A 22,260-nucleotide genomic window follows, 5' to 3' on the forward strand; every position below is an offset into this window, starting at 1 on the left:
TATCGGGTGTGCGTTCTCATTCGACACCTCCTCATTTAGTGCCTGCGTCCACCTTCTGGAGAAGAACCAACAGCACCCCTGGTGAGGAGAAAGGGCCGTCAAGATATAGCAGCTGGTGGTAGGTCACACGCTTTTCAGACCTGAGCCCAGACTCCAGTGAAGGACCCCGCTCTTCCCGCCTTCCCAGCCCCGTGCTGCTTCCTGCCCCAGCAGATTCCTCTCTGGGTCTAGAGGTGAGGTTGATCTTTTGTGTCTGAGCAGGCTGACGGGAGAGACTTCCTGGGTCCCCACTGGCTTGGGTGCACAAGAAAGGCCTGGGCCAGCAGCCTAGTGGATGGACAGTCACCAAACGTTCTGATCTGCCCGCTTCCAGGCGCCTGGCAGGATCTCGCTTCGGGGCTCCCGGGGCTGGGCGGGCTGTGTGACTCATTCTGGCCAATGAGTGTGAGTAGAAAGTGCGACCAACAGACTGGAGCAGTGCTGTTGCCAGACCCTCAGAGTCTCTTTCCTCTGTCATTGTGATGCTCCAGCGATGCTGCTGCTGGCTGGGTCCTGGGTAAGGAGGATGATGGCGCTGTGGGAGGAGCACCCCCGCCCCCCCCGCCCCGACCTGCCATAGACATTCGGTGCAGGTAAGAAACAAACCCGTTATGAGCTGCCGAGATGCGGTGTAGGCTCAGAGAGGGGATCTGGAGGTCCAGCCACTGGTCTGTTGGTGAATAATGGCCTCAGTCTGGTTCTGGGTTGCAGAGAGTTGCCATGGGGAAACCCTGTGGCTCCAGACAGGAATGAACTCTTTGACAGTTGAGGGGCCCGAGGGAGGGGTACACTTTGGGGCCGCTCACCTCCGTGCCTGCCTGGGCCGTCAGCCCCGTCCGTCCGCTTATCCTCCCCACCCCCATCCATGCACGGTCGCCATGTTTCCACCTTCCCAGAGGAAGAGGAGGTCAGATGGGAAGTCAAGGGGGATCACCTGCCCTTTCTTTGTTAATCTGCCCTAGCCCTCAACATCCGCCACTCCTTCTCTCCTCTGCCGGCCTCAGTTAACTCGACCCTATCAATCCATTTTCCAAGTGGAGAACACTGCCTTTGTTTTGCCTTCGCACAACTCGGCCGAGACAGGAGCCGATGCCTTTTTATAGACCTTACCTTCCTCCTCTTAGCTATTGATGGGGTAAGGGCAGGCACTTGATGCAAGCAGTGCCAATCAGAATCCTCTCCAGTGGCCAGACTTGATTGGTCCAGGGAATGTCACCTGACCCAAGTGAGGCCAATCAGAGCCATTTCCTGGGATTCTTGCGTTTGAGATCCAGCAAGCTTTCTCCTTGGTGACTTTCCTTCAAGCTTCCTCTCTTGTCTGCTTTCCTGGGTCTGGTGGTAGAGGCGGGAGGCTCGAGGTCTCCGCACTGTGTCTTCCACTGTGTGGGAAGAACGGGTTTACCGTAAAAGAAAATGACCTCAATGTACAGAGAAGCAGGACTCCCTGGAAGGAGGAACGAGCGAGAGTCCCATTTCACCTAAGCCATTTGCTTTTTTATCTCCAACCCTAAAAGCCACGAGGGCCTCAAGAGAATTCACCATTTATGCTGGTGTCTGTCTTTGTGACCTCCCAGGGCCACAAGTCTTCCAGGGGAAGCAACGGCACATATGTGTATGGTTATTAAATGTATTAAAATATCACGAATTCATTTACATGTCAAACGTCCATACTTCAGAAGTCACTACACTTTTTAGTTTGCACTCTTTGTAAAATAACTTTTCTGAGACTAATAGGCACGCTTAACATTTTGGTTAAAATTTGGGAGGAATCAAGGGTTAATGACTGCCGGGCACGGAGCCTTCACTGGTCCCTGGCAGGTGTGTATGCTCCTCACGGCTCCCTGGTGATGTACCAGCAACTGCGTGAAATATATTCCCTCAAAGTTCCGGAGACCAGACGTCTAACACCGAGGTGTCCGCAGGGCCCTGGGGTAAACCCTTCCTTGTGTCTTCGGGCTTCCAGTGTTTGCCAGCGATCCCTGGCATCCCTCAGATTGTGGCCACTTCTGTCTTCAAATGTCCCTCTCCTTAGAGAGACCTGTCATTGGATATACCTAGTCCAGTTTGACATCATCTTAACTTGATTACTTCTGCAAAGACCCTATTTCCAAATACAGTACTGGGTGGGGGCAGTCAGGAGTTCATCATATCCCTTTGGGGGACACAAGGCAACCAACAAAAGAGCCATTTCAGGCGGAAAACATGAGGATTTTTCATAAGGATTCTGGGGGCGGCCCAGAGCTAGAGAAAGCCGAGGGCATTAACATTAAGGACCCGCAGAGAAGTTGCCAATTGCCTCTAAGCACGTATTTCAGACCATCTTACTGTTTGTATTCTGTTTTTACATATTTATTTATTTATTTATTTATTATTTATTTATTTATTTATTTTTTGAATATGCAATTTATTGTCAAATTGGTTTCCATACAATACCCAGTGCTCATCCCAACAGGTGCCCTCCTCCATTGTATTCTGTTTTTTACATACATTCTGAGTGACACCATTGGTTTGCTTCCCTTGGATATTTTAATTAAAGTTCTGACATTTAAAACAGTTAAAGGTAAGAGTCAGTGGAAAGAATACGAGCTTGAGAAACTCTGGACTATGTGGGATCCCAACTCTGCAAAAACACTGACTGCTGGCTTCAGGCACCTGACTCCTTCTCTCTAGATGTCAATATTTACAAATCAAGGTTATGGTGAGGATTTATTTCAGATGAAATGTAACTGTACCAAGCCCAGCGCATGGCATATAACAGGTTTTCAATATATTCACAAAGCAATAGTATTCTTTCATTTCATCGGCTGGCAATGAGATTCTTAGATGGCACAGAGAGAAAATTAGACCAGGATTAAAACAACAACGGTATTTACTTCAAAACAGACCATTAGATCCCTGTTTCTAATTTTCAAATTCATGCACAGCCTCCTTTCACAAAGGACTTAATAAGGCCTATAAATATTCCCATACAAAATGGGCATATTTTACTCTGGAGAACTAATTGCAGGTGAAAGAAGACGGGACTTTAAATAATTGACGTCTGAGCAGACCAGTGACAGCATGTGCTTCTAAGAGAAACAGGGCTGTATGGACTCAGCTATCTGTGAGGGACCGTGTGTTGCCTCTTGGCCCACTGGAAACCTGCCATGCTGTATTTTCCGGGGTCTTTCACTGGGGGGTGAATGCGTCAGGATCAGTAGCCCTTAAAATTTTTTTTAAATGTTTATTTATTTTGGAGAGAGAGAGAGAGAAAGAGAGAGAGAGAGATAGCACAAGTGGGGCAGGGGCAGAGAGAAAAAGGGAGAGAATCCCAAGCAGGCTCCCCACCATCAGCACAGAGCCCGACCCGGGGCTTGAACCCACGAACAGTGAAATCATGACCTGAGCCAAGATCAAGAGTCAGACGCTTAATGGACTGCATCACCCACATGCCCCAGGATCAGTAGCCCTTTTTTAAACCAGGCTTCAGTTTCTCTTAAAGGATTTGGCAGAGGGCCCCGCCTCCCGTGTGATTTCCTGATCCAGAGTTTTCATGCAACTGTCAGGATTCTGCAATCCAAGCACCTGCCGGGCCCCCTTCAATTGTGGCTGAAATTCCTCCCGCTGTTCCAGGTCGCTGAGCTGATCTTCCCTGACCATCTTCCTGGGCTTTGGAACGGCGCCACCTTGTTTCACGGAGCAGCGATCCCAGAAAGCCTGGCCTCACCCACCACAGTCGTCTGTGCTCTTCTTCTCTGCCTCAGTGGGCAGTAAAGCCTCAGGACTCTTCTGAGATTCAGAGATGCCACGACAGTCAGAGTTAGGCTTTAATCGGTTTCTCTGACTGCGAAATGGTAGGAAAAAAACAATCCTATGAATGGAGCCGTGATGAGAACGGAATGAGCAGAGGGCTGCAGGTGCTCCCGCCACCCCACGGTTTAGAAAGGAGGTGCTCTCAGCTCTTTGTTGGCTCCCCGTCCTGGCTGTGCTCACCTATAAATGACGTTGGGGCCACACAGACTGGACCAAAGACTAGAGAGAACCAAAATGCACTGGCCTTGATTTCGGAAGGCGGGGTCCTTGAAGTTCACCTCTTCCTAGCAAAGGGGGTGGAGGACATGCCAGTGGTGAAGGTGAAGGTTCCTCCTTTACTGATTCATCCACGAGACGCAGATATAACCTTTTCCTGCCTCCCCCACGGGGAAGAGGTCAGAGGGGAGTCAAAGTCCTCTGCAAATGGCACGGACCTTGTAAAGTCAAGGCCAGCCCTTGATGCGGAGGCCGAGGGGCAGAGAGGCTGGGACCCGCCCCACCCCACTTGCCCCCCCTGCTCACAGCCCCGAGGGCAGCAGGACCAGGGCCTGCCCCGTTCACTCAGTTCCCAAGCCTGAAGTGAATCGTAACTTCACGCTGCTTAACCTCCATTCCCCCAGCAGTTCCAGGCCGCAATAGAGGGTCCCTATCTCACTGCCTGGGGTCTCCAGGGAGCCCCCCCCCCCCCGCCCGGGGAAGATGAGGTCACCAAACTTTAATCATGTTTTGATTATTCATCTGTCATTGTTCCAGGCCTCCCACGTTCGTCCTCAGCCGAGCCTGCAGCGGCTCGCTATTGTGTTTTCTCAGGATGGGGAAGCAGGACAGACCGCTGTCATGTTAACTTGTACCATCTTGCACCTGGAACGTGTCCGGATTCACCAACAGACGCCATCTACAGAGCCAGTGGAGACTCCTTGTTCCACAGTAAATGTGCAGGGCGGTGGACCGTCTTGCATTTCGATCTAGTGCTTGGACCCTGGAGCCTGATTACCTCCATGGAATAGCAGCCCTCCTAGTCATGTGCCCTCAACTCACGTTTCGTCTGCCCCTCTTCCCCTGTTCCATGGGGGAGTAAAAGCGCCTGGCCCACAGGATGGACGTACTGACTGCATCGCATGGGGCGGGTGCCCAATAAAAAGGTGTCGCTACACGCGAGCCGCTGCACCGCCTGGACGCGCTGAGGGCCCGCCTCAAAGACGCCACTTAGGGAAAGTACCCCCTGCCTTCAGGTCCTCAGTCCACCCGAGCGTGAGCCCCACGAGAACAGGGGCTTGCTCCCGGCTATGCCCGCTTATATCCAACCCCCGGGAGATGCTGAGTAAACCTCTCCCGGACAGCTGGATGAACACACACGCAGCAGAAAGAGCCCAGGATCTGGGGTTGGAAGATCAGATTTCAAATCCTTCGTATCCCAGTTCAGAGCTGCAGACGTTGGGAACGCTAATATGCCCCTCAGGAAAATGGTGGCAAGTAAGGAGTAAGCAGTGACCCCCAACTGGGGGAAACTGGTCTGCTGGGGAACATCAGCCCGTGTCTGGGGTCAGTTTTGGTCGTGCTACTGATGTCTAATGGGCAGAGGCCACGAAAGCTGGCAGGGCAGTCCCCACATCAAACAACTGACGTCCGTAGTCATCAGACGTTGACAGGGCCGAGGCTGACAAATCTGGATTAAAGGAACATGATCTGAAACCATAAAGTCCTACACCAACGTCACTGACCATCGTTAACAGTATTAATAAGTACCACACATGCAGTAGCCCACATCTTTCAAATACAACATTTTTAGGGCCTCCAGACGTGGCTTTAATGTGATTTTTAAAATGCTGATTTCTTTACAAGATGACACAGATAGGCAATTCAGCTCCTGAAACTCCTTTCTCACCAGGGGCTCCTTATTCTGCAAACCTCCGCCAAATGCTATTGAAAAGACCTTCTGGAAAGACTACGCTCGAATCTCTGGCCAGAAATAGGAGGACAGGACCCACGGCGCCATTTCTCAAACTAATGGAAGCCTCAGCTGCCCAGGCCTTCGCATCCCTGGACCAGTCCCTGAAACAGATGCTCCACCTGGCTTGGCGGCCTCTTGCCAGTTGAGGTCTCAGCTCAGCAATAAAGTTGTGTTTCTAGAATATTAGGCAGTGCTAATTTGAATTTTGCCCTCTCTTTAGAAACTGAGGCCCAGAGAGGTCAGGCCCAGGGGCATGTCCTCCGCATCCCCACGGTGGCCTGTGCTAGCTACGAGCAGGCAAGGACACAGGTCCCGCCGGATCCACTTTGGTGTCTCAGGGTCCAGTCCAAGATTAGGGCACATCTGTTAAAGGACTGAGTGCGAATCTCCTTCAGGAGCTGGCTGATGCCCCCGGGTGCTGCCTGCTGAGGACAGCTTCCTCATCGCATGGGGGGAGGGGAACTTTTCTCTGCTCAAGAGCTCGTTCTAGCTGACGAAGCACACGTCACACACCAGGCAGCCGTGCAGGGGTGAGGCCCCCGGGAGCGCCCTTAAGCCCGTGAGGGCTCGGAGATGCAGGTCACCAACCCCAGAGCAAGGGAGACAGACGGCTGGGAAGGTCTGCAGTTTTAGATCGGGATTCTTGTGGCCAGCTCAGAACCAACCAGAAGAGGCCCAGTCTGGGCACGCTTGGTCTCTCTTAGCAGAAGTTCTCAAAGTACGGATCAGCATGACACCAAGAACATGTTAAAACGCAGATCGCCAGGCCTATTCTCTCAGCTTCTGGCTCAGAGGGCACTGTATCCGTTCCCTAAGGCAGCTGTAACACATCGCCAGCGTCTGTGGGGAGCGTCTGGTCCAGGCCCCTCCCCTGGCTTCTGGAGGCTGCTGGCGAACTTTGTGCCCTTCTCCCTGTGTCTGCGCCTCGTCTTATCAGGACACCAGTCCTATTGGATGATGGGCCCCTTACTCTGACATGACCTCATCTCAGCTGACCACATCTGCAACAACCCTAGGTCCAAATGAGGCCACGTTCTAGGATACTGGGGCTAGAACTCCAACATATCTTTTTGCGGGTGCAATTCAACACATAACAGGTGTGGCAACCCTACATGCTAATACCCCCTACCCCCGACTGGGGGACTTTTTAAAAAAATTTTTTTAATGTTTATTTATTTTTGAGAGAAAGAGCATGAGCAGAGGAGGGGCAGAGAGAGAGGGAGACACAGAAGCAGGCTCCAGGCCCTGAGCTGTCAGCACAGAGCCCGACGCAGGGCTCGAACGCACAAACCATGAGATCAGGACCTGAGCCCAAGTCAGATGCTTCACCGACCCCCCCAACCGGGAGATTTTGATGTGACCACGCGCTCCCTGCTGATTCCCTTTGCAGCCCTCTGCACAGCGGCAGCCTGGCCCAGTGTGCTGTGAGCGGGTGGCCTGGTCTGCCGACAAGGAAAGCGACAGCCGCTAGCCGCTGGAGGCTGCCGGGGTCGGTGAGGCCCCAGGGAGTGTGACGGGGAGCCTGGCTCAGCATCTCCGGGTCCCCTACCCAGTCAGGCCACTGGCCACTGGCTGATGTCAGATAGGAAGGTCCTATGTGCCAACATGGCAGGTGCTTTAAACACGGGGTTGCAGAATGGGGTGGGCGACAGACAGGTCCCATTTTTTTCTCTTGGTTTAGAAGGAAAACTCTTGGTTTGGGGCACCCCGCGCTCGCCAACGGGGACATTGTACAGATGAGAAACTGCTGCAGAGAGGGTGGCGGTGGATGCCACGTGGTCCCCTTCCCACGTTCATCGTGGAGCAGGGATGCGGCTGGACCCGGAGGGGCCCACGCGGTGCTCAGACAGCATCCCGGGGTACGCAGCCGGGCCCTTCATCTGGATACTTGCACATGGCAGGTGGGAGCTAGCCTGGCAGAGCCTTCGGGGCCTGGGGAGGGAGAGGGTGGGCAGCCCAGGTGAGCAGGGAGGCAGGGATGCAGCCACCCCTGAGGCCAGCCGTCTACTTTCCTGTCTCCTGCTTCTGCACATGCCCATCCGCCACCCCCCCGCCCCGTCTGGAAAACGACTCTGTTCTCTCTCTTTGCTTTGCCAACTCCTGTCAGCCGCGCCAGCCTCCCTTTAAATGCATGACCACAAATCTCTGAGGGGTCTTCTGCATGGCCGGGCGACTTCCCCCATCAATTCACTTTTCCCCGTGAGAAAGAACAGCTTACTGGTCAGAGCCACTACAGGGTGGTGGTTCTGCTAAGAGCAGCCAGATGCGACCCGTAAATAACCCAAGGAGGGGTATCTCATTTTCATGTTCATTTAAAAGGTAATGATCTGGGTTCTTTGGATTCCAGATGAAGCGTCTCCCGGCACACGGGACAGTGCGGCCGCCACGGCTGCCTGTTCGGGTCCGTCGCCGCTCAGCCTTTTCACAGGCTCACGTCTGCCATCGGGTGCTCTCTGAGGACGCCTCATTCCATGCTTGAGTGGAGGAAGGGTCCAGAACGAGGCTGCCTGGAGCCCCGGTCCAATGTGCCCGAGCTGGTGTGAGCAGAAGTTCCTGGGGCCAGAGTTCTAGGCCGGGGAAGGGACCCTGAGCCCCGGAGGCGGCAGGACCGCAGGGAAAGGGTGGTGAGCTCGGAAAGCACCCACCCATCGGCTGCCACCTTCCCCGGGTCTGACGGACTGTGGTCACAGAGGCCCTTCGCGTCCTGCCGGCAAGAACAGGGGGACCGGACAGACGTGGGCCCCCAGTGGCGAGGCCTGCTCTTCTGGCCTGGCGTGCCCGCCTGGGCCGACCTGGGCACCCGGCTGCTAGTCGGGAGAGCTGTGGCCACCCGGGACAAATGTCGGGTTGCTGCTCCTTCGCCCGTCCCAGTACCCCGTGCAGGATGGGGCCCTGCCCTGCCCAGCGGCCCACTGGCCGGAACCCACGCAATCCTGGACGGAGTCCCTCACCTTCCACCAACACCGTGACGTCCCAGGAGATCAAACTTCTTCACCAGCTGTGTCCCTCCGTTTTGCCTTTCTGTGTACCGTCCTCACTCCCGGGGCCCCATGCCCTTCCCCTCCCCCCGGCCTCAGGACTCAGTGGGGCATGGCAGCTTGGGAAGCTTCCCCGACGCCCGGTTGAGCCTGGCACCTGGTGTGAGAGCCACTGCCTGGGCTGCCCTCTGGCACACATTCCTGCTGCTGTCACCTGCTGGGAGCAAACGTGGCGCCGTCCTGTGATGTCCAGGGCTCAAGCTGGCACTTCCCCACCTGGCTCTCCTGGAGCGTGGGAAGCGCGTCCCTTAGGCTCTGCAAGCCCAAGGCCTCGTTCGGTGTCGGTCACATGGAACGGGTCTGCGTCCAGTCCCACGTGTGTGGCTTCAGTCCCCACCCCACGAGCCCACTCCTGCCCAAATCCTGCTTTAATCAGTCCCAGTTGGATGAGCTCCTGACAGCATCCTGCTGGGATCGAGCCTGAGCCGTCTGCGTCCTTTGCTGACTGGCCCCGGTCAGGCCGCCAGCTCAGAACCCACCCGAGCCCCTCCTAACCTGGTGTCGTCCCGGCTCCCGCCAGCCCGTGATGCCAGAGTCCCCGTCCGGCCCACACCAGCTCACCCCCCTGAATAATAACGGTAACGGTAATCTTTGCATGAGGACTCCGACCTTGTCAGGCATCGTATCCACAATCTCATCTAATCTGCCAACAACCACACCGCAAAGGAGGCATTTCCATTTTGTCAGTGCTGACGATGAGGCTCAGTGAGGTGTAGACTCGCCTCAGGTTACTCTGGAGGTGGCGGGCCCGGGGCGATTTCCATCCAGAGCTCGGGCACCGAACCGTCGGAGAGCCTGCGCCCTCCGCACCAGCCTCCCTGTGCGCCAGCTCAGCGCGCTTCCCGCCCCCCCCCCCCAACTTCCCGCGAAGACCCCGGGGCCCAGACAGGTGAAGTTGGCGCCTGGCTCGCACGGCGGAGGCGGGATTGGAACTCGGGGCCACCTGCTGCTTCCCTTCCAGCACCGTGGCTGGCTTTGCTGGGCTCCAGGGACCACCGTTTTCCGGGGAGCCCTCATGCCATCTGGGAGGGCTCTGCCCAGCAGCTGCCGGAGGGGGACTTACTTCTCTCTGTTGAATATGATGAATTCCTTCCGCACGGTCTCCAAGCACTGCTGCAGGTGTCCGTTCTGTCAAAGAGCAGAGAGGTGAGAGTAAATGACGGGGCACCATCCAGGGAGCCACACGACAAAGGCCGTGACGACCAGAGCTTGACCTCAATGGGGCTGCAGATGCCGGGGGCGGGGCACGAGCGACGTGCCTGGAGGGGCCCTGACTGTATGGGCGGCTGTGCCAAAGGGAACCCGGTCGATGAGGATGTTCGTCTCGACCTCAGTCTGCAGCCATTACATCCAACCTGAAAGTCACGTTAGAATGGAATATGGGTGGAAACTCATGAAGTGGCTTCCTAATCGCTTGAATGCTCACGAGACCTGATGAAGAAGCGGGATGGCGGGCGGAGCAGAGAATCTCAAGAACGTCCTGCCAAGGTGCCCATCCTCTTTGACAACACATGCCAGACAGCTCTGTGCTCACAGGGGCGCTATTCCTGGTGCCCTAGATGCTGAGCTGTCAGCACAGAGCCCAACGCGGGGCTCGAGCCCACCAACCGTGAGGTCAAGACCTGAGCCGAAGTCGGACGCATGACCGACTGAGCCACCCAGGCGCCCGATCTTTCCGTTTTGTGCTATGAAAAGCCACCCCATCGCGGAGGCATCTTAGTGACTGCAAATGGAGGTATCTGGAGAGGCGAAGTGAGTTGCCTCCGTTAGGCTAAACAGCAGCCCCTCCCTCCTTTAGGCTCCCTGGACCCTGCGATTCCTGCCCCCGGGGGGTCCGCTCACCAGAGGACAGCTGTCCTTTGTGCCGTCTTTGGACCTGTTCTTTGCCAGCCTCTTCTTCTTTTTGTGAAGTGGCCTGGATTCAAGGATCATTTCTTCAAGTTCAAATGTGGGGTCACAATTCAATCTCCCCTTCTGAGAGCAAGCGGAAAAGCAAACACGGTCTGTCTTGGTTGCACCCACCACTGGATTGTGTTCATTCATTCGTTCATTCAATCGATCGCTCATTCAACAATGGCTAACTACCACTGTGGGGTGCACCGCTTCCGTTTTATTTCTGGGGAAGAGAAGTGACACCTTCTCGCGGCAGACACAGTTCATTTATCCCCGTGTCTCCTCCCCCGGCCCTGTTAACATCCACACTCCTCCTCAGCCTCCTTCCCACGAAGCTTCGTGTTTTGCCAGGGCCCAGTTCAGTCTCCCAATCTGATGGTATTCACTTATCACACGCACATCTTCATGTCAGGACTACCTCTTCTATAAATATAATTTTTAATAATTTAATTTTAAAATGCTATTTCTGGCCCATATCTGCCCAATTCCCCAAGCTGGCTCCCTCCTGCCCCTCCGCTGGAGCCAGGCGGGGCTCCGCCCACTTGGGTCAGGAGGAGTTTTGTGCCCCTGACTTCTGGGCCGTGGACCCAAGATCCAGCTGGTGGCTGTCGCTCAGGACGCCAGTCCCGTCAGGCAATACAGCCTAGTGGTTATATCATCCACAGTCTGGAGGTGCACAGGGACTTCTCCCCAAAAAGCCACTCGGATTTTAGGCCCAAGTCTTTCCTGGCCTGATTTATCTGCCATCCGTTCGTTCATTCATTCATTCATTCATTCATTCATTCTAATGCAGGCTCTGGATACAGATCCCTGAGGTTAATTTCTCACTGAGTAAACGTGGGTAAGTTCCTCAACATGAGAATACTTCTAGTAAGACCACTCCCCTGTTATGGAGTCTGTATGAGATAATGCTTGCGAAACTTTAGGCCGGTGCCTGGAACACACAGCACACTGAGTCCTGGAGGATTATGATCACTCGTTCACTTAAGACAATGACACGTTGAGAGCTTCTAGTGCCTTCTAGGGCCACCCATTGCTCTGGAGTGTGTCTCAGGCAGAGGCCAGCCGAGGCAAGTGGGCCCTGCCCTCTGAAGCTCTCGGGGGACGGCAGAGTCACTGTAATAGAATGATATTAGTGGCCAGCGTAGACAGGCCTCTGTGTAGTGCAGGACCAGGGAGGCTGCGATTCACTCCAGGTAAGTGGGGGGGGGGGGGGGGGGGACTGGCCTGGGGGATGTCCCATCGGAGACAATGCTTCAGTTTTTCTCTCTTCCAGAAGGCAGTTACTGAGACCCTCAAATGAGCCAGTCCCTGGGTTTGATGCTGTCTGGAAGGAGGGACAGGAGACTGCCGGGGGGACAAGGAGAGGAGCCCCTGTCCCCCCAAGAGGAGGAAGCAGCGTGAGCACAGGTTCACAGCTACGAAACAGTGTGGCCAGAGGGGACAACCACAGGCGTCTGGGTGTGGCTGAAGCAGGGTCCTCTGCCTGTGATTGTGTGGACGTGAGTGCGCACGAGTGTGAGCGTGCATGAGTATGAGATTTGCACGAGTGTGTGCGAGTGTGAGTGTGCATGGGTGCGAGGGTGCATGTGAGTATGCGCGAGTGTAAACGTGCATGTGAGTAGGTGAGTGTGCACGACCGTGCTTGTGTGCGGCTGGGGAAGGGCAGCAGGTGAGGTCTACAAAGGCTGACAGGCGATCGCAGGCATTGGCCCCGAGGGTCACCCGGGCATCCTGCGCCCAGCCTTGGGGACGGCTCACGTGGCAACAGGGAGGCTGTTTGAGGCAATCTGTGCTCCGTATAAAGGACCACATCAAGATCCCTGGGTTTCATCCACCTGGCCTGAGCATGGCGGAAGGGGACCACCAAGGATGCCAGCGTATTTCTCTGGCACATCCAGAGCGAACATTCTGAGGGAGCCAACCGAGGGAGCCGAGACCAGAATCCCGGCGGATCTGTTAATAAAATAGCGGTTCCGAGGGCGGTGTGGACCGAGGGCTCGCTGCTCCGAGCCTTTGGAGGCCTCTTGGCATTTACTCCGCCCAAGCGTGGGATGGATCCCTCTCGTCTCCTCATTTTAGGTGAAGAACCCCACTCCCGAGCACACCTGAGGTCACAGACGCGGTAGTGAACCCAAGTCTCCAGCCTGTGCTCCCGGCCGAGACCCCGCACTGTCCCTCCAGGACCCAGCTCTGGGTCACTAAATGTGCCTTTGTAGGTTTATTGGCTTTTTCTTTGCACAAACCCTTACTTAGCCCGCAGGCTGTCAAGGGGGTGGGGGGCAGCTGTCCCCAGGGGATGCCCCGCAAGGTCTGGGGATGTTTTTGGTGTCACAGCCGAGGAATGCTACCGATATCTGTGGATGGAGTCCAGGGATGCACAGGACGGTCCCCATACCCCCGCCCCCCAAAGAATCATCTGGCCCTAATGCCCCCAACAGCACAGTTGAGGAGCCCTGCTCTCATCTGCAAGCCCCCTGACAACAGGCACCAAGAGTGTTTTCTTTCCAGTCACCTCCTCGAGCCACACACACGGCCTGCGTCGGTAGGCGCTCAGCGAGTACAGGCTGGCGGGGCGGTGGGTGGCCGGATGAATGGGTAGGTGACGCACACGGTGGGTGTGACTCCATAAAACAAAGAACACTCCGTGCCCACAAAGACCTTCTGCCAGGAGAGAAACCTGGCAGATGAGGTCCAAATCCACACTAAGTCTCACTGCAATGGGAACGTTCCGGCGCTCCTGTGGCCACGGCCGGCAGAGGCCTCCCGGACCAGCTTCTGGGTGTTCCTTCAGAGCAGGGCAGGGGACCCTGCAGAGGGACGGCGTGGCATGGGATGAGACCCTCACTCACACTGGGCACAAAGCCGGGTGTCAGCGCCTTCTCGAACACCGCATCCCAGTTCATGTCGGCCAAGTAGGGCGCGCTCTGGACGTCACCGAGGCTGGACAGACGGCTCTCGGGGTCCTTGGTCAGGAGCTGCGGGCAGAAGGCAGAAGTGCTTAAACACGTTTGCTTGAGGTGTGCGCCCCGCTGAGGTTAGCGGGGACTCTGAAGGTAGGAATCCTGGGAAAATGAAGGTGCCTCTGCTTTTTTTTCTTTTTTGAGAGAGAGAGAGAGAGAGAGAGAGAGAGAGAGAGAGAGAATCTTAAGCAGGCTCCACGCTCAGTGCGGAGCCCAACCTGGGGCTCGATCTCTTGACTCTGAGATCATGACCTGAGCAGAAGTCGTGTCCGACTGAGCCCCCAGGCGCCCTGAAGGTGCTTCTGCTTTTCATGTGCCATCATCAACACTGTGCTCTGGGTTGCTCTTGCCGGGAACGTCACCTACACTCACCTCTTTGAGTGACAGGGAGGAACTGAGAGGTCCGGCTGCTTCCTCACGGTCACCCAGCAAGGGGCTCTTTGGCAGGGACTGGATTTCAGCCACCGCGCTGTCCTCGAGGACTGGCGCCCCATCACAGCATCACAGCCCATGCTCATTGATGTCTGCAGAGGCTTCCAATTAAATAGAAGGAGAATTGGCCACCTCATCTTGAGAGGGTCAGCTTGGTGGTGGAACGTTCGAAAGTGTAATAAAATTTATCCCCAGATGGCTAAGCGGTGACCTCTGTGGCCTGATGGCGTGGCCTCATTTGTGGCCAAGGGTATAATTTTTAGTGTCTCCTCAAATAGAGTTTCTACTACTAAGGGGTGGTGCGACCTAAAAAGCAGCCCAGAGTATGACCTTGCATTGCACCCACGCGGGGCTTTCAGCTTTTCCAAAAACACTCCGGCTTGCCTTGCACAAAGAACTCCGGCGGGCTGCGGGAGGCTGCCTGCCTGTTTCCTCCTCTCAGATTAGGAAGAGCAAAGACACACAATTCTTCCACTTGCAGATCACGATTAGGGTGGGACCCCAGGGGATTGGTAAGGACGTGGCATGTGCTAAGGGGGGGGGGGGGGTTGGCACCCGGCTGCCCACAGGTGGGAGCTGGAAGTCGCAACTCCACTGCCGGCTTGCCGCCTGCCCCGCCCCGCCCCCGACGCTGCAGAAATGTCCCAGCTGCGCCCAGCCGGTGGGCTGTGGTCACACCAGTGTGAGGGCGGGCACCTGGCAGGGTCACCTCTGCTGGTCGTGGCAGCCTCCTCCTCGGGGCTGCCCCAAACGATGGGTGCAGATTTAAACAGAGCCTCTAGGGGCGCCTGGGTGGCTCAGTCAGTAAGCAATTAATCTGTTGATTTTTGCTCAAGTCGTGATCTCACGGTTCCTGAGATCGAGCCCCAAGTCGGGCTCTGCGCTTACAGCACGGGGCCTGCTTGGGATTCTCTCTCTCTGTCTCTCTCTCCCTATCTCTCTGTCCTTTCCCTGCTTGTGCTCCCTCTGTCTCTCTTTCTTTCTCTTTCTCTCTCTCTTTTCAAAATAAATAAATAGGGGTGCCCGGGTGGCTCAGTCAATTGAGCGTCCGACTTCGGCTCAGGTCACGATCTCACGGTTTGTGGGTTTGAGCCCCGTGTCGGGCTCTGTGCCGACAGCTCGGAGCCTGGAGCCTGCTTCAGATTCTGTGTCTCCCTCTCTCTCTGCCCCTCTCCCATTCACACTCTCTCTTTCGCTCAAAAATAAATAAACATTAAAAAAAATTTTTTTTAAACCCCAAATAAATACATAAACTTTAAACGGATACTTCACTCCAGTGCCGCATGGGAGAGCCCCATTCAGGATAGCGGTTCTCCGACTCACTGGATGGGTGCCCGCCCGTGCTCACGATGTGGCGTCAGGGCTCTACTGACTTGATCAACTCCACCACTGGCATTCTGTTCCCTCTCTCCTTCCAGAATTTGGTGGGATGCCTGCTTCTGCACTAAATGACTTTAGCCCCCGGGACTGGCAGGCTGGGGGCTGTCCCCTTACCTTCTTCAGCAGGGCGACCATGCCTTTGCACCACGTGGAGGAGTAGTGGACACGCTCCACCTTGAACATGTTGAGGATCTCATCAATGGGCGTGGCCGAGTGGATTTCATACGGTCTCTGCAACCAAAGGACCAGAGAGGGAATCAGAGAGAGGGCCAACCGGAAGACGCCGCCCATGTGGTTAAACCTGTATATTTACAAGGGGGTGGTTTATTCTTTCCCTTTAGGGAACAGTGGGTGTTCCTCTTTCACGGCAGAGAAGGTGGCCCAGACCCACGTGCCAACAGGGATTAGACCTGTAGGGTAGTGCCCGAACCCGGCAGGTGGGTGCTCTGTTATGGCCACAGGAGGTTAAAGCGAGGTCACATAGCCACTAAGCGACAAAGGCAGGATCCGCATCCAACAGCCTAACTCCCGAGTCCTGACTCCAGGCTTGGGGGTGGGGTGGCTCTCATCATCCACTGGACTCCCAGCCTCACCTCCGGTCGAAATCCCTGCCTGCCGGTGGGCCTCACCTCCACCTTTCCCTGCGCTGGCTGAACCAGCTGGGAGTGAGCGGGCTGGAATCACCCAGGTCTGGGTCTGGTGGGGTGGATGGATGTGGGGAGGCAGGGCTTCTATCTACCACCCTCCCCCCGCACCACCCCGACAGTGAGGAGGCATAAAACTCTCTTCTCCAACTGGCCAGCTCAGCAGAGCATTAAACCTGCTGACTTGTTTTCCAAACATTGCCCTGGGCAGTTTGTTGCTTCTAAGAACCTCTCAAGACCTGGAACTTGGTTAGTCTTTCTTGAGTGGGACCCTGGGGACATGGCTGGGACAGTGTCTGAACATCAGCTCACTCCCTCTGCCTCGGCCCTCTCCCAATTCCCTTCCCTTCTTTACCCTCCCCCCAGCTTCATGGGCCAAGATGCTCTGAGGTTTGCATACGGTCAAAGGCTCAGGGCTGGCATCAGCAGTCACTTCGGAGCACGGGTGGTGTAACAACTAGACAAACCGAGAGCAAGGAGCTCATCGCCGTCCCCGTGAACCTGACTGCTGTGGGATTCCTGTAGGGGTGGGGTCCTTGAAGGTGGGCCCCGGCCGTCCAGCAGACCTCAGAGCCCAGTGACGGGCATGATGAGCCTGTCCATCCACAAACACTGACTAGAGACCGGCTGTGGGTCAGAGCCCGTACTGGGCTCACAGGGTGTGGGCTCCAATCCCGTGGAACTTGAATTCCCACGGGGCTGCTGCCACTAGGAGCCACCAGCCAAGAAGGTGAGGGGGTCCTGAGCCCTGGGTGCATGACCGTTCCCTGGAACGTCTTTATCTTCACCAAACGGGGCTCCCCTGGGGAACACGCCTGCCCACGGGAGCGTGCCCGTGACTTGCGATGTGTCCACCCAGAAGGGCACCTCCTCCGGACTGGCTGCCTCCTCTTTCATCTGCCAGTCAAGCTGGGAACTCTCCCTTTTGCCCTGTAACATGTAGATCAAAAGCAAAACCTGGGGCTGCCTAGAAAGGCCGGCTACCTAGATGTGCTAACATTATTTACCGTATGTCTTCAAACACTGTCTTCCAACTTAATGGGAAGTGGAGGATAGTTCCAGTAATGGACGTTTCAGAATTTCCTCCCGAGGCTGCTGCCTGCCTCTACCTTTGCCCCCATAACGGCTACCATGATTAGAAGTCGCAGGAATGAGCATTAACTGAGAGCGGAGATGTCAGTTTCTGGGCGGTTCAGGATCGCTTCTTCCCATCTTTTTGCCTTTGGAGAAAACCATGCCTCCCACCCTGTCCCAGCCGCACCTGGAAAACCAGCTGCTGGAGGCTGGAGGACCTCAGGCGATGGAGCACTCCCACCTCCGCATCTTAGGAGTCGGGACACTGAGGCTGCGAGACGCACGGGGACCTTGCCGCGTCCCACAGAGATGCAGGATCTCCTTTGCCGCTCTTTCCTCGATGCCACCAGAGCTCACCATGCCGAGTGCCCAACCGGAGAACCAGCCAGCGACAAGCGTGATCCATCTGCCTCGCCACCCGACCTCCAAGCCGGCCACTCTCTAGCTCTGTCCTTCTCTCCACTTCTGGAGGGAGCCAGACCAGTAATAATGGTAACCCCGACAAGCCACGAGGCCAACACAACAGTTAAATACGTTCCCAGCTAAGCGCGGAACACCGTGCGCAGAATACGCTCAGCGGCTTTAGGTTCAGCCTTCGTCCGTTCGGACGGCTGTAGAGAAACCCAGCTCCCTCTACAAGGATATCGGCAAATACTCAGATCGATATTCCATCTGCTTGGGGTAAAGAATTCTATGGAAGCTTAGTTCGCATGCACCGGCCTTAGGATGTGTTGACTCCGGAAAGGAAGTGGCATTTCTAAGGCAAAGCAATCACGTGAACCACTGGCGAAAGTGATTTTCGCAGCGGGACACCGGACAGACTCCTTGTGGAGCGCACGTGTGTCTCCATTCCAGAGCCCCCGGTTTACAGAAAACCCCAATTGACCGAGAAGTGAAAGGGGGGGAACAGAATTGTTGCAGACTTGTTATTTGGACAGCCAGACCTGAGCTGGGCTTTGGGGACCGTCCAATCCAATGTGTGTGTGTGTGTGTGTGTGTGTGTGTGTGTGTGTCCCCCCCACACCTCTTCCCTCCAGATCTCAAACGCGGAACAGATGAAAGCAAAGAACAGGTCCTCGGGCTATGAAACGTCCAAAGCCAGAGACATCACGTCCCCCTCCTCAGAACTGTTGAACTACCTGTGCTGGGTGCCAGAGGCCCAGGAAACGCGGCCTGAAAACCACGCGACAACCCCCGCTCCTTCCCCTCCCTTAATGGAGACGTAAAACCTGGAGAGTGAGGTCACAGAGTCTGTTTCCTCCCAGGTCCTGACTCCTGGCACAGTGCTCTCTCTGCTTTACCAAGGGACAAGACGTCAGCGTTCAACCCCAGGACCACCTCCCTCCTTCCGTCAGGTTCACGTGCCAATAATTCCCTGGTTCTGCAGTTGAGCCTGCCCGTCCCACATACCCCAAGTTCTTTAGTTCTGCGCCCCGCCCTCTAGGGGAACTCCACACACCCTCCCTCTTTATTCATCCCCTCTCTGCACCCCCAACCTTCTCTCTCTACCCGGCCGCAGGGAGAAGTGCTGACTGGGGTCAAAGACAAGGTCAGGGAGGTGGTTGGGATGGCACCAAGGGGAGGTTTGGGGGCTCACCCTTTGGCCACATCGAGAGCCCCGCTCCGTGCCATGCAGTGCATGCGGGGCCTCATTCGGTCCCGGTTACTACACGGCAGAGGTTCGCAAACAGGAGCGATTTAAATTGGCTGATGTTTGGAGATATTTTGGGTTGTCGTGAGGCAGAGGGGAGGTTTCTGCCGGCCTCTGGTAGGTGGAGGCCCGGGGTGCTCCTGAACGTCCTGCGCTGCCCAGGACGGCCCCCACCACAAAGCATTCTCGGCCCCCCAGCATCCACAGTGCCAAAGTCGAGGAACCCTGTCCCCTCATCCGATAGATGAGAAACGGGCTCACCGCCGATCGTTCAGAGACTGTGCGGCGAAGCCGGGAGGTGAGCCCAGCAACGTGTGATTCCGAAGGACACCCTCGCTCAACCGTTGTGCTGGCGCGGCCACAGACGGCACCATGATGCCTACAGGGTGAAGCCCAGTGCCTCCGGCTGTTCTCGGGGTCTTTTACGGGCCGTCCTCTGACCGTCCTGACTGCTGGTCAGTCAGAGATGTTCGCTGTGTCCACCTCAGCGGCCCTTCCCCATCTATACTCACACTGTTCCCTCCAGCGGCTCCTATGTGACCCGGCCTAAGCGTCTGCTCCCTCACACACTCTCCCACGCTCCTCTGAGCAAGTCCTAGCACTTTATCTTCATCGACCTGTCTCCGGAGCATACTTATTTGATAATCAGTAAGCTTCCTGGGTGCCAGACGCTGCGTGTGCTCTGCCCACGTTTTCTCACGTCATCCCCGCGGTGACCCTGTGGGTCGGCCTCATAATCCCCATTTGATGAAGGAGGAAGCTGGGACTCAGAGGAGCGAAGTGACCAAGCCGGAATCAGAGCACCGAGACGCCTAGAGTGGGGAAGGGACGCGGACCTCTGCTCCCCAGGCCCCTGGGCCTTCCCGCCGGGGCTCACCAACCAGGCAGGACCCAGCCTCCACTCCCTGTGCCCCCCGTCTCCAGCTGTAAAGGGGCTGAGTCAGAGAGGACGCAGGCCTGCTGCTGGCAGCCCCCCCACCCCGCCCCCGGGGCAGGAATCACAGCAAGAGGCAGACCCTTGCTGACATTCATCAGGCACACGCAGGGTAATTTGCATCATCGGAATTACTTAATTCTCAAAGCGACCCTGTTGGGTAGATATTATTAATTTCTTTTTTCCCAGTTGAGACATGAGGATTCTGAGCACCCGATCTGTTTATTGGCTTTGGTTAAGATCACAGACTGAGGCACCTGGCAGGGCCAGGGTGTGACCCTGTGAATTCCTCTAGGATCCTCTTTGTCTGCTAGGACAAAGCGGCTTTCAGGTGGGTGAGAGGAAACACTTTCTAGCCTTGCAAGCTGTCAAAAAATGAAACCGGTTCTATGAGCTCCCTGGATGCAGAGGGGAATCAGCCCTTAGGTGGTAATCACCTGTCAGGGATGCCTGGGGACATTGGCCATGCTGAGATCCCCAGTCCCTTCTCTGAGCCTGTGGGCAGGAAACCTCCTTCTCACACCTCTCCTCCCCCTGTTCTAATCAGAGGGTGTGGTCACCGTCTGGGGTGACCAAGGTGCCTGTGCTCTAAGAGGGTGACACTTTCTTGGTCTCTCTTTCACTTAGCGCGCCTGCGGGGTGAGGACTGGGATCAGGCTGAGAGAGCCTCCTTATGACCCTGGTCCAGGCTGCAAGATCCAACCAGGCTCCCGGATGCTCTGCATTTAGGCATAGAATGACACTCGATTAATGACACTCGATTCCTGGGCTCTCCCTACAGAGCATTGAGGGAGAGACAGCTGTTTCCCAGGTTGGGTCTAGAGTATTTCTGGGTCCCTAGCCAGCAGGCTGTATTGGTCTTATCCATTTCCCACCCACATATCTCATCCTTTCCAGCTCTAAGATCGGAGAGCACACACCGGAAAGTTCCCATCATGACTTCCATCTTTTGGAGGTGAAAAACTCCCTGGCTTTGGAGGCCATCAAGGAACAAACAGGTGGATAATGACAGTGTCACTGACACTGACACAGTGTTGGAATTTGAGAAGGAAGGACAACCCCTATGTTTACACACCCCAGAGGTAAACTTAGGAGTGTTTTCTGGGATAGCTTTTTTTACTAAATGTGATTGTTTCCGGTATGAAAAACAGAGAGCCAAACAAAGCTGTAATCATCAAGACAGCATGGTATTGGCACAAAAACAGACACATAGACCAATGGAATAGAATAGAAACCCCAGAACTAGACCCACAAACGTATGGCCAACTCATCTTTGACAAAGCAGGAAAGAACATCAAATGGAAAAAAGTCTCTTTAACGAATGGTGCTGGGAGAACTGGACAGCAACATGCAGAAGATTGAAACTAGACCACTTTCTCACACCATTCACAAAAATAAACTCAAAATGGATAAAGGACCTGAATGTGAGACAGGAAACCATCCAAACCCTAGAGGAGAAAGCAGGAAAAGGACTCTCTGACCTCAGCCGTAGCAATTTCTTACTTGACACATCCCCAAAGGCAAGGGAATTAAAAGCAAAAATGAACTACTGGGACCTTATGAAGATAAAAAGCTTCTGCACAGCAAAGGAAACAACCAACAAAACTAAAAGGCAACCAACGGAATGGGAAAAGATATTTGCAAATGACATATCGGACAAAGGGCTAGTATCCAAAATCTTTAAAGAGCTCACCAAACTCCACACCCGAAAAACAAATAATCCAGTGAAGAAATGGGCAGAAAGCATGAATAGACACTTCTCTAAAGAAGACATCCGGATGGCCAACAGGCACATGAAAAGATGCTCAATGTCACTCCTCATCAGGGAAATATAAATCAAAACCACACTGAAATATCACCTCACGCCAGTCAGAGTGGCCAAAATGAACAAATCAGGAGACTATAGATGCTGGAGAGGATGTGGAGAAACGGGAACCTTCTTGCACTGTTGGTGGGAATGCAAACTGGCGCAGCCACTCTGGAAAACAGTGTGGAGGTTCCTCAGAAAATTAAAAATAGACCTACCCTATGACCCAGCAATAGCACTGCTAGGAATTTACCCAAGGGATACAGGAGTGCTGATGCACAGGGGCACGTGTACCCCAATGTTTATAGCAGCACTCTCAACAATAGCCAAATTATGGAAAGAGCCTAAATGTCCATCAACTGATGAATGGATAAAGAAATTGTGGTTTATATACACAATGGAGTACTACATGGCAATGAGAAAGAATGAAATATGGCCTTTTGTAGCAACGTGGATGGAACTGTAGAGTGTGATGCTAAGTGAAATAAGCCATACAGAGAAAGACAGATACCATATGGTTTCACTCTTATGTGGATCCTGAGAAACTTAACAGAAACCCATGGGGGAGGGGGAGGAAAAAAAGAAGAAAAAGAGGTTAGAGTGGGAGAGAGCCAAAGCATAAGAGACTCTTAAAAACTGAGAACAAACTGAGGGTTGATGGG

The 22,260-nt window shown here is 54.8% G+C and overlaps 1 protein-coding gene and 1 long non-coding RNA gene across 3 annotated transcripts in view; one reads left to right on the forward strand and one right to left on the reverse strand.

The window, feature by feature from the left end:
* LOC125922613 (uncharacterized) overlaps nucleotides 1–400 on the forward strand; it is a 24,347-nt gene extending 23,947 nt beyond the window's left edge. The window contains exon 4 of the long non-coding RNA XR_007457711.1: nucleotides 40–400. This is a non-coding gene — a long non-coding RNA (uncharacterized LOC125922613). The remainder of the gene's footprint in view (nucleotides 1–39) is intronic.
* The window catches only part of STK32B (serine/threonine kinase 32B), a 399,201-nt gene that overhangs the window by 9,230 nt on the left and 367,711 nt on the right, over nucleotides 1–22,260 (reverse strand). For both annotated transcript variants that reach the window (XM_049630288.1, XM_049630289.1), the window contains exons 8-11: nucleotides 15,603–15,719; nucleotides 13,566–13,691; nucleotides 10,663–10,794; nucleotides 9,884–9,948 (exon numbers count right to left, since the gene is read on the reverse strand). In XM_049630288.1, the coding sequence (XP_049486245.1) occupies nucleotides 9,884–9,948; nucleotides 10,663–10,794; nucleotides 13,566–13,691; nucleotides 15,603–15,719 (440 nt within the window). The remainder of the gene's footprint in view (nucleotides 1–9,883; nucleotides 9,949–10,662; nucleotides 10,795–13,565; nucleotides 13,692–15,602; nucleotides 15,720–22,260) is intronic.

Source organism: Panthera uncia, chromosome B1, assembly GCF_023721935.1.
Source record: "Panthera uncia isolate 11264 chromosome B1, Puncia_PCG_1.0, whole genome shotgun sequence".
Taxonomy (NCBI): Eukaryota; Metazoa; Chordata; class Mammalia; order Carnivora; family Felidae; genus Panthera; species Panthera uncia.